At 41.8% G+C, this 12149-nt stretch overlaps 1 protein-coding gene across 1 annotated transcript; it reads right to left on the reverse strand.

The window, feature by feature from the left end:
• On the reverse strand, positions 1–10887 carry LOC111859521 (uncharacterized). Its single transcript, XM_023842277.2, has 10 exons — positions 10676–10887; positions 9828–9986; positions 8990–9108; positions 8836–8902; positions 8322–8478; positions 4140–4285; positions 2709–2819; positions 2363–2526; positions 1974–2033; positions 1–1857 (listed from the first exon to the last, which is right to left on the reverse strand). The coding sequence occupies exons 2-10, from the start codon at positions 9975–9977 to the stop codon at positions 1758–1760; spliced, it is 1074 nt and encodes a 357-aa protein (XP_023698045.2). The 5' UTR covers positions 9978–9986; positions 10676–10887; the 3' UTR covers positions 1–1757.
• Between the last annotated feature and the right edge of the window lie 1262 nt (positions 10888–12149).

Consider the following 12149-nt stretch of genomic DNA (forward strand, 5'->3'; position numbering starts at 1 on the left):
TCACACACATTCGATGTAATTGCTGCTGCTTTAGAGGAAATACACGAAGAGTACAAAATCAGAGGAAAGATTACTAGGACAACTTTCGATTCATGCATTGCGATGAATCGATTAAGGTGGTGATTCAATGCATGTATTTGTAATGTCAGAAACTGTTTTTTGGGGGAAATAAAGATACTCCAGCTGTGCACTCCTGCATTCATGTACTTCAGGTAGATACACAAAGTAGCAGTGCCAGCAGGCGAATTTCCAAAGTGTAGGAAGGTTCATTAATATTCATAAAGGAAGTGCTACCTGATGATCTTTGCACTACAATGCTTTTCGGGAAACTCACTTGCTTTTGTTTTAAAGTGCAAAATGCTCACTTTAGTGGTTGCAGTAATCTTTACATTATGATTTTTTGGGGAAATGTTCCTCTTTTGTAATGCAAAAAAGTTATTATTTTTACATGCTACTATACCAATAGTCCCTACCCTCACCTATGGTCATGAGCTATGGGTAATGACCGAAAGAACGAGATCGCGAATACAAGCGGCCGAAATGAGGTTTCTCTGCAGGGTGTCTGGGCTCTCCCTTAGGGATAGGGTGAGAAGTTCGGATATCCGGGAGGGCCTCGGAGTAGAACCACTGCTTCTTCACGTCGAAAGGAGCCAGTTGAGGTGGTTTGGACATCTGGTGCGGATGCCTCCTGGGCGGCTACCCGGAGAGGTTTTCCGTGCATGTCCTACAGGGAGGAGGCCCCGAGGCAGGCCCAGGACTCGCTGGAGGGATTATATCTCTCGGCTGGCCTGGGAACGCCTCGGTGTCCCCCCCGAGGAGCTGGTGGGGTTAGCTGGGGAGAGGGAGGCCTGGGTGCCTCTACTGAAGCTGCTACCCCCGCGACCCGAACCCCGGACAAGCGGAAGATGATGGATGGATGGATGGATGGACTATACCAATAATCAAGACCCTGAGGTAGCAACACTAGCTTACTTAGCTAGCTAAGTGAAAAATAACGTTATCTTTAGAGATATCTTCACATATCAGTACCAGTCCGATGTGTCAGTCTTGGCTGACATTGCCAGGCAATATTTAAACTTTATTAATACGGATAGTTAGCAGTACCAGAGCTAATAACTACTAAAATAATGGAGATGATCACACTGGATGATAACTCATTTTCCCTCACGGAGGACGAGCAATTATCTCAGCTCATCCAACACTTTGGTCTCAAAGTACAAACTCCCAACATGTCTATAATTAGTGATTAAATCTGACCCGCAGATCAATCTTGTTTTCCATTGAATACAAAACCATGTGATGTCACTTTACTAATCTACACTTTGAAGTTTCACTGACACCCCCCCCCCTTGGTTTAATGTATTTGATTTTTTTTACTGTACACAGTGTACAGTTCATTAGTTGGCCTTTGGACAATTTTACACTGTTGTGTTCTCTCAATTTCATAATAAATTAAAAAAACAACAAGGATCCACTGTTGGCACCTGGACCCCTAATTGATGTTCTGAGATTTTACTATCTTTGTATTCCATTAATAGTGTGTAATTAAGTTCCCATGGAACTTTATATAGGACTATGTGAATTTTGTTCTGTAGACTTAAAGTTTAAATTTCGGTCATCAAAATAATTGAATATTCGATTAATCAGATCAAACTGTGTTAGAAATAGAAGGTTTCTGATGCATCAAATTAAATCACCCTGAGATCAACCATTTACTTCCCTAGTCTATAGCATGTGCACATGGAATCACTGAAAGGTTACTTGGAGAATTTCCCCTTTTTATCTTTGCCCTTCTTCAGTTTCTTGTCTGACTTTTGCTCTTGTTTATTTCCACTGTCCAATTTTCTCTTCTTGTTACTATAGAAAAAAAGGGGTCATAAATGAGGACTTTACCAAAATGAAAAAGACCTGCTTGCCAAGTCATTCTGATCAATACTTGAATGCTTTCAAAACATTGCTGCATCCCCTCGTACCTGGTTCCTGCTTCCTCCAACGCCTGGTTACTCTCTTCATCATGTCCCTGCATCCGGTACCTGCAGTAACAGTGAGAAGAGCAATAGCTGTCAAATCCTGTTGTTGGAAGACCTTTAATTAGTACAGCTGTTACTAAAACTTGCGTCTCCGAAGCTTTAAAGATTAAACTAGCAAAAATCTATTATGTTGTAAATAATAAAAGGTGACAATACATTTGCACCCTGTAGAGCAGCACAATGTGTCTTAGGAAATAGACAGGTTGCTATGTAAATACATTATGCATGCGTGTGCATTTTTTTTTTAAGTCAAAAGTCATTTCTTACAGGAAAACAAAAAAATCAAAGCACTAATAGGAAAAAATAAGATTTCAGAGTGCATTTGTCCATACGTTTCGTTAAAGCGCTCCAAAAGGTAGTCCCCTGTCTTTACTGGAGGATGTTTGTTTGATCCATCACAGCAAATTACAATGATGTCATCATCCGGCTGTGCGAAGAAAACCAGAGACTGTCTTGTACTTGAATCACCAGGAGGGGGCAGCAAAACCCTGTGCTTCTACAAAAAGACAAACATGCACCCCTGAGTCTTCAAGTTCCAAATCTGATATTTTTCATATGAGAAAAAAGGAAAATGTGTGTATTCATCAGATGTTTCTGAAATACCACCTTGGGGTTCATCAAATGCAGTATTTACAAATATGGTGAAACGACAGGTGTCTGTGCGTGTGTCAGTCTCACCGCTGATATGAAAACGTCGCTTGTCCATCTCTGCATCAAGTCTGCGATGTTGATCAGAACTGTGCCAGGAATGGCAGGTGCATCTATAAACTCCCCAGACCTGCTCTTCACCTAATACACGAGAGCAGGAGGGTCCAGTCACTCCGCATGTCTTGACCTCATCGACAAGCCCCCTGACCCTGCTTACACACTCCCACTTTTTACACTCTTCCACTAACTCTGCATGTAACGTTGCACATCTGTTTCATGTGTCAATTCAACTTGTCATCATATACTGGATATTCCATGCTGAATACGTAATATTAAAACATAAAATATATCCCCTTTCCCTTTAAGTTTATATTTATTGATAGTATACTCTACAGCTTTGCACTGTGTGCACCTTTTTATTCTATCATTTTATTTCTACTCATTCTATTTTTCGTAATTCTATGTTGTCTGTAAATGTATGCGCCAATACTGCCAAAAGAAATTCCTAGTGCATGCAGCTGTACCCGGCCAATAAAATGAATTCTGATTCTTATTACAGTGGTACCTTGGAACATGAACTTAATTCATTCCAGAAGGCTGGTCGAGTTGCAATTTGGTCAAGCTCCATCTCAAATTTCCCCTTGTAATAATGTAAATGAATTTAATCCGTCCCAGACCCCCAAAATGATCCCCTATTCAATCTTATCTTCCTACCTAACTAATGATGAAAAGCATTAACAATCAATATACAGCTAATACATGCATGAAAAAGCACACATACAAAAGCAATAAACATGAAATAAATGACAATCCCACACTCCGAAGCCAGAGCAGACACATGCAGCACCTTCAAATTTTGCTATAATTTCCTTTATAAGTTCTAGTTGCTTTCACCACTTTCCTCTTTGGTTTGCTGCTATCACTGCTCACTCCTTAGGGGGCAATGATTACTGTATCACTAAATGTACTGTAGATAAAGTGCAAAAAATTCACAGCGAACACAGGAACACAGCTTTCACACGTAGAACTTGGTAGAGAGGTACCACGAGACTGAGAGCGATTCACAGGCATCAGCATCTCAGTAGGTCCATTTGCCTTTGTTTCAGCCCATCAGAGACGCGTTTCGATCTGTACAAGTTTTAGTACAGTCTGTTTTCTTTTGCCCTGTTCTGAGTTTTCAGTAGAGTTGCAGCTAGATTTTTCGACTGACCCTTTTAAGGTCCGTATTTGTATCCAGTTGAATGCATTTCGACCCATACAAGTTTTAGCAGGAATGGCCGAGTTGAAAAAAATTCGACAGCCCATTTCGATGTCCAAATTGGTCGAGTTAAGAGGCGTTTGAGTTGCAAGACTCTACTGTATAGCTAATCATTCTGATTATGATAACCCCCTGCCATAAAGAGAAGAGCGCCCCCTTCTGGACTGGGCCATTGCTCCCCCTACACAGTCCTGCACGGTTACCTGCAGGCCTCCTTTGCTGTCCTGGAACAGCAGGGAGATGCTGCCGTAGTCAGAGTGCTCCCCACACCGCAGCTGCCTCTCTTTCACCATCGCACGTTTCACCGGGGGGTAGTACAGGATCCGCAGGGTACTCCCATTCGTACTGCCTACAGGACAGCACACCGACCAGTTAAACGCCAGTGACATAAAACACTTTTCATAAAAAGTTGACTTAACAACAAGCAGGCCCTCAAACTGAATCTTCATAAACCAGAGTCCAGTCTAGTTACGACATGAATTCAAATTTTGTACAATATATAAATCAGCACTGGTCCTGGACGTATAATTTCCACTACTGTTGACGATTTACCTCTGACTAAAGTTCATGCTGATAAATCCGGAAAATGAGAAGTGTGTGTTTGAGCAAAAAAGTACATATTGACTAACGAGATCAATAATTTATCTGCAGCATCCAGTAAATTACATAAATATTTACATTTGGTGATCACTATTATTATTACTGCAGTGTGTGGCTTTGCAGATTTGAGGGATGTATTATAAAGTGGGTTTACTGACTTGGTGAAGTTTACTTCTGAGTTTTGCATAATATAAATTGTAGCTCGATTTTAAACAAGGTATATTGTCGTGGTAATTTATGCTAATCAAGCATTTGCCTTAAAACAGGTGTAAGTCCCACCCTTATACTGAAAACTTATATACGAATTGCCCTTTCACCAATAAACATATCCTATGTAAGAACTGCCCTTTGACTAAACAGCTGAAGTGGGTGACACTGATTTTCTATTCAGCCCAGTACAATTAAAAAATTAAATAAATATTTTTATCCTGATACCGACACTTTATACCAGTCCCCTTCCAGCCCCCTGCCAGGGGCAGATTAAGTTTTCAGGGAGGGGTGGGGATGATGATAAAGTTTGCCAAGGGTAAGGCTGGGTGATAATTCAGTAACAATAATTATCGCAATATTATTTTCCTCAATGTCAATGTGACAAACGCTCATCAAATTTAAGATCCAATTTAATGACATCACTTCCTCTGTGATTGCATGTCAGGACCGGTAATGGAGCACAAGCACAGACACAGTCATCCAAACACAAATGGAGGATTTATTGAACAAACCACGGCAGGCAGGCAGGTGAAAGATATCACAGGGCAACTCACTGGAAGAGCAAATACATCCAAAGCAACCCATCCAATAAGGGAAATCCAGCAAAATCTAAAACAAAAGTCCACAGTAAAATTCAGTCTACCAGAAATCCACACAGTAATAATCCACAGAGAATTCAGAAAGGTTAGGGAGAATGCACACAGCAGAGTTTTGTCACCGCCGACTAAAATAACCTGGCCTGCTGCCAATCACAGTATTTTGATAATGGACAATGTATGCACAACAAATGCACAGTGAGGTTTGTTGACTTAGCGGGACAACCGACATACTACTGTGCTGGTAATACATGCGAGTCATGGGAGAGAACAGCACTCCCTCAGAGGAAACCAGTGTCGGTGAAGAAAGGGGAGCAGCCACAACAGCTTTTTAAAAAGGAGATATTGTGGATAAAGCAGGGGCAAAGAGGTGGTGTGGGGTACTTTGGCAATTTAAAGGAGCCTATGACACAAAACAGACTGATGCTGTGTATTGTAATATCTGCCGAAAACCTGTGCCAAATAAAACTGGAAATACTACAAACTTAATTACACCATTTGAACCACTGCCATCCAGTTAAAGACACAGAATGCAACCGCTTACAGTTGTAGACACCAGTAATTAGTGCTGGAACTTTTTGTTGCATCTAGTTTAGGTTCAAAACGGGACACGGTATTTTAACTTATCAGCGTAACGGGGGTGACATCAAACCCACCCCCTGTAACGAGTAGTGAGGTAGTCAGAGAAAAAAACCCCACAATAAACCATACTGTTGCTAAATGGGCGGCTATTGCCTACTTCCTGCCTCATACCTATCAAAGGGCAGCTCTTAGTTTGAGACTTTAGCTTGTACTGTAATGCCGACACCACCCCCTGTTATGCTGGTACCTGTCAGCTGCCTTCGGAGTCCCATAAGGTAACCAAGCTGAGAAGGCCTCCTTCTTCAGCCTGATGCCTCCCTTTACCGCTGGTGTCCACCACTGAGTTCTGGGGTTGCTGCCAGAAGATGCACCAACAACCTTACGGCCACAGCTCTGCACAGCTGCCTCAGCAATTGAGGCTTGGAAAATGGCCCATTTGGGCTCAGTGGCACCAGTCGCCCATGGAATGGAAGTTCTGCTGAAGGTGCAAGTTGATATCTCGGACAGGGGTCTTGGCCAAATACCCCCTCTCTATAGGTGTGGGCTTACCAGATCTTTACGCCATTTCCTCCCCACCACCTGATCCAATTCACCACTAGGTAGTGATCAGTCAATAGTTCAGCTCCTATCTTCACCCGAGTGATCAAGACACACGGTCACAGATCTGATAAGACGACTACAAAAATCAATCATCGATCGATGACCTAGGGTGCTCTGGTGCACTTATGAGCAACTTAGTGCTCAAAGATGCCGTTTGTTACGGAGTAACTGTGGCAATAAAGACGGCACTGCTCGTGTTCAGATCGGGCAGGCCGCTCCACCCAATCACACACTGTTGTTAATCATGTGACCATTAAAGTACCCCAGCAGTAGAAAGGAGTCCCCAGAGGGTCTCCAGAAAGGCTGAACACTCTGAATTGACGTTCAGTACATAAACACAGACAACAGTGCGAGCACCTCTTCCAACTTGAATTTAAACGATAGGGTTGCCTCGCTTCATCAGGCTGACCTCCAACATACTGGCACCGAACTAGAGGGCTACAAGTTGACTGACTCCTACCATATGCCTCTCACCCAGGGAAACTCCAGAACAGAGTGGAGTCCAGCTCTTCTCCACGAATTTGGTTCCAGAGCCCTTGCTCTGCGTTGTGGTGAGACTATATAAGCACTCCTCACTTAACAACCGAGTTACGTTCCTATGACTAGATAGTTAAGCAAATTGGTTGATAAACGAGGAGCCTCCTCTTCTTATTTTAAGTATAAGAATAGAGGAAATCAGCTCTAATATACATTACTTAGGTTTTCATACTGTAAATACAGGTAATCTTTGTTATTTATTCTGAGTAAAGAAAAGGTCTAAAGGAAACTCCAACATGATCACTATCTTTTAATTAGCATATCTCTTTCATATTACAGAACAAAAATATACAACCAGTAAAAATTATTAAAATGATGTACCAAAAAAACTGCGGGAATGAGACTGAGGAATGGTGATGTGAGATGAGATGCTTGACGCTGACGCAATGCTGCCGTTTCCACGACCGAAGTTCTTGTACAGCCAGAGAGCTGGTCGTGAGTCCAGGCGGTTGGTAAACAGGTCGTTAAGTGAGGAGTGCCCGTATCTAGTCAGTATCTCTCTACCTCCTGCATTAGCTCAGGCTCTGTTCTCACCAAAGGTTACATCCCATGGTCTTAAAGCCAGTTTTAATAGACAGCGATGGGTCCACCAAGGCCCCTGCCTTTGACATGATCCATGTTCTTTTCCATAATGGGGGTCTTTTGAATTGCACTTTGCCTCTCCACTCACTTAGGACCAATTTGCCATGGGAGAGCCTATCATGGACAAGTGCTAAAGAGAACATAGCTCCTGGAATCACGGAGGCACATAAACCCCTCTACCATGATAAGCTGACGAATCATGGGGGGAAAGTATATCCATCCATCCATCCATCCATCCATGTGTCTATGGACGTGTCCCCATTACACTGGAGCTGATGCAATGTGGGTAAAAATGTTGTATTGTACATAATGACACTTTTCCTCTGCCGAGCCATACCGTGAAGAGACTGTTTTCCACTGTAAATTATTTGAGTCGTACCCGCACTGACAAGGCCCTGCTCATAACCAGGGAGAAAAGTGTGACAAAACAGATTTGGCTGCATCACCACCATCTGAATGCACAGAGATACCGGTGACCTGCATCGATATGCATGAATTATCTGAAGGAATGATCCTGTTAAATGCAGCAGAGAAGCAGATTTGTCAAGTTCCTACACACCAGTGGAAAAGCACCATAAGACAGTACCACCATAATTTTCTCTATTATAGGGGTGGCCAGTCTTATCCAGAAAGGATCATTGTGTATGCGTTTATTAAGCAATCGCAGCCTGTACTCACTCCCTATGCTCTTGTGTGAGTTGACAAAGATGTCCACGTCAATGTCCAGACTCAAGGCCATGACTCTGAGCACGTGGAGGGACAGATCTTTACACCGCATGAAGAATGACTCAAAGGCCTTGCGGAAACCTGGTACCACGTCCTCTGCAGGCCAGGCCTGGAAAATAACAGAATTACACTATAATACTCAAACATAAAGCAACGTTAAACTGTCAGAGCACAGCAGTGGTTAAGACTAATATCTAAGATGTTAATAATTATAGGTGTATTTATCCTGTGCAAGGACAGTACACACAATGCAGGCCAGTTAACATAATGCAAACAAATGTAAAAACTACACAGTGAACAAACAGAATATCCTGAAAACAGAAAATAAAGGAATAAATACAAAGTATCAGATGGTGTCTGAGCGGTTAAAGACCAACAGAACTGGACTGTTACTATGTCAAAGATGTGACTCTTCCCTGACATGTTATGGCTTGTTTTAAAGTTTGTTTTAAACTGGTGTATTTACAGCGTCAGTGTGCAGAGAGGTGATGTTGAAAGCCTCCTTTAAGTCTCCTGGTCTACTAGGATTTAACCTGTTAATGGAAAAAATGGGGACAATTTAAAATACATATTTTGATGAGAATACTAAACAACTTGAAGGCAAAAATGCAAATACATACCTCTCAATCTCGGGGGCCACCCAACCGTGGTTGTCAGTGTTGCTCATTCTGCTGAGAGGGATTTTAACTTCTTCCGGAAGGAGAAAGAATTTTTTTGATATTTCTATAACTGCATCGACCTAGACAGTGATATATAATATGAGCATTAATCATGACTGGGTGGAGCAAAATCTCAGAACTCAGAGTTGCCAACTTTGGCCAGCTGGCTAGCATGACATTTTCAATTCCAGACAAGTCTGCACACTCATTTACATGTATGTAAGAGTTTTATTACCTTGTAAATAGTCTTTAGGGCAGGGGTCTCCAACTCCGGTCCTGGAGAGCTACTAACCAGTCAGTTTTCAATCCTACCTGGCTTCTGATGAGCCACACCTGTTCTCAGGTAAATCCCAGGGCCAGGTGTGGCTCATCAGACGCCAAGTAGGATAGAAAACCTACTGGATAGTAGCTCTCCAGGACCGGAGTTGGAGACCCCTGATTTAGGGTTTGCAAACTACCCCAACACTTCTGATGCAGCTAATTTTTGGCTTATAATGGAATAATATAGATTTCACGTAAGATGTCTTGCGTGAGCATGAGAATCTGAAAGCGTTAGTGTCACACCAGTTGGCAACCCTGAGAACTGGGTGGTCAAGTGATTAAAAATATGCTGTGAAGTCGAAGGAATAAGTCACAAGTCTGTGGCTGGCCAGCTCATTTCTTTGGGGTGCTGTGCCCGTGGTCTGCAGAGTAATTTTACCGTCGAGCCCATGACACTAGCCTGATGGCCACATAGGTAAAAACGTCAGCTAAAAAAAAAATGCGAATGTGAGTGACGTCATGCTTAGCGATCACGTGCCTCTTCTTGGCCTATGCCAGTGTTCCTCAGGTACACAAACCCAATTTCAGTGAAAGCTGTCCGCAGCTCCCGGCTGAGCTCCTTCAGCTTCGCATCCGTCACATTTTCACCGAGACGATAGACTTCGAAATCAAGCACGGGGATCTCCATGCCGGAGCCCTTTAAAGTAAACATTTATAGGACAGGATCAAAACAATATTCAGAGCCTCACATATAAAAATGGGCCAGCTATTCAAATGTAGAACAAATGTGCACGTGGAAGTCGGAAATAACTAACTGGTAACACTTTACTTGACGGGGCATAAATATTTAGCAATAACTGGTACTAATGAAATACGAATTATGAACAAATATAATTCTACTTGAGATGGGTGACGATTCATTAATCATGAATAAACATTAGATCATCATTTCACTTGTGTTATTCATTGCTTGTTCTTTCAGTAGTTTACTATGGAGCAGATGGGAGGATTCGTGTCACCTTGAAAGGCAAACACGGTGGCCAATATAGACCTACAACAGACTACGGCCACAACCAATACACCCCAGCTGCCTCACTTCAGATTGTCTTTTGCAGAAGGCGAGAAATATCCTCCCTCCTCCAGGAGGTTGAAAGTGACGCTGCGAGCTTAAAGTAGAGTGGCTAAATGCGGTTAAATAAGTTAAACAATACGTAAGTAATAATATATTTGTACCAACTTGTTGAATTTGGGTATTAACTGCATTATAGATAGCTGGCCTGTTTTGTAAATGTACGGACTGCTGTACTTGATCATTCCATTTTAGGAAATGGCTTTTGCGTTACAATTTTCGATGTCGATTAAATTTGGTATGTGAATTGCACGTACCTTCCCGTACTCCCGATTTTTTTAATCCCGTTTGAAATAAATCGTTTTTCCTACACTGCCGATAGCAAAAAAAGAACAAAAGGTAAATTCAAATTGATTTCTCATGACATGTCAAAAAATAACCACCACATTTACGGCGCTTCCCGATTTGCAGCCATACACAGGCCGCGCGTGCTGTTTGTCACTACCGAAAATGTTACACCTACCAAAAATGTAACTTCCGCTAAGCGTGGTAAAGTTGGTTTTATATTCGATATTAGGATTTGCCTCCCCTATATCTTTGAAACGACACCACCAAAAATCACAAAAGTCAGATTTTCTTTTTCGGAAGAATATACAGATTGTACTACAACATTGTATAGTGACTGATATGTAATTCATTCATTATTGTAGTGATGAGGCATTTTCCGCGAAACTAAAAAACCAGCATTGGAAGCGCAGCATTTTGCTAGGGACCGTCTACAAAGTGCATACAGTAGGAACAGGGGAACCAAGCACTACTACTGTAGCATTTCTGCCAAGATTTTCTAACAAAAAAAATCTGTTAAGTTCTTCCAAAAAGACACTAGGAAGAAGAACAAACTATTTCAGTTGCCTTTTAAAGTATAACAAATTAAATCCTAAAGGAGATACAATAATTACACATACATAGTAAACCAATTTGTGACAATTTTTTTTTTTTTGAAAAATTATTGAAAACCACACAAATGAATTTCTCTGACTACAACGGTTGTAGTAATTGCCAGAGGTGATGAATGACTTACTACAAGTGGAATTTCTACGAAATATCCAACCATGAGTTCAATAAGTCAATAAGTTTTTTGGGAAAATTACTGTAGACCACACAAACGAATTTCTCCAACTTCAAAGGTTGTAGTAGTTGGCAGAGGTGATCACTGACTTACTACAGGTGGAATTTCACAGAAATGTCCAATGACAAGTGTAGAGTAATTCAATATGTTTTTTGAAAATTACTGTAAACCACACAAATGAATTTCTCCCACTTCAAAGGTTGTAGTAGTTGCCAGAGCTGATGACTGACTTACTACAAGTCCCCCTAAAGGGACCAAAGGGACCAAACAGGGGACACAATGGAACTCAGAGCACAGCACCACCTGGGGGAAACAAAAGCCAAAAGACATTAACAAGCAAACAGAAACTGTACAGGCACCAAGAACAAGCAGGACAGCAACAACCAGGACACCAACTGAACAAACGTAGACATGAACAGGAACACCAAGGACAGGAACAGGAGACCCAAAGAAATCAAGGAAGGGGACAATTACTACACGAATTAATACACGAAATAAATAAAAGAAAAAGGATATTGCAAAGCATCTGTTACATTGAAACATGGAAGTGCCACGTAGAAATCCTGCCCCGGGACATGTGATATACTGCCAGGAAGCTCGCAATTTGTACTATACGAAAATGCATGAAAGTGCCCGGGGCAGGATAATCTAAAACTGTTGTG

The sequence above is a fragment of the Paramormyrops kingsleyae genome, chromosome 13 (assembly GCF_048594095.1).
Source record: "Paramormyrops kingsleyae isolate MSU_618 chromosome 13, PKINGS_0.4, whole genome shotgun sequence".
Taxonomy (NCBI): domain Eukaryota; kingdom Metazoa; phylum Chordata; class Actinopteri; order Osteoglossiformes; family Mormyridae; genus Paramormyrops; species Paramormyrops kingsleyae.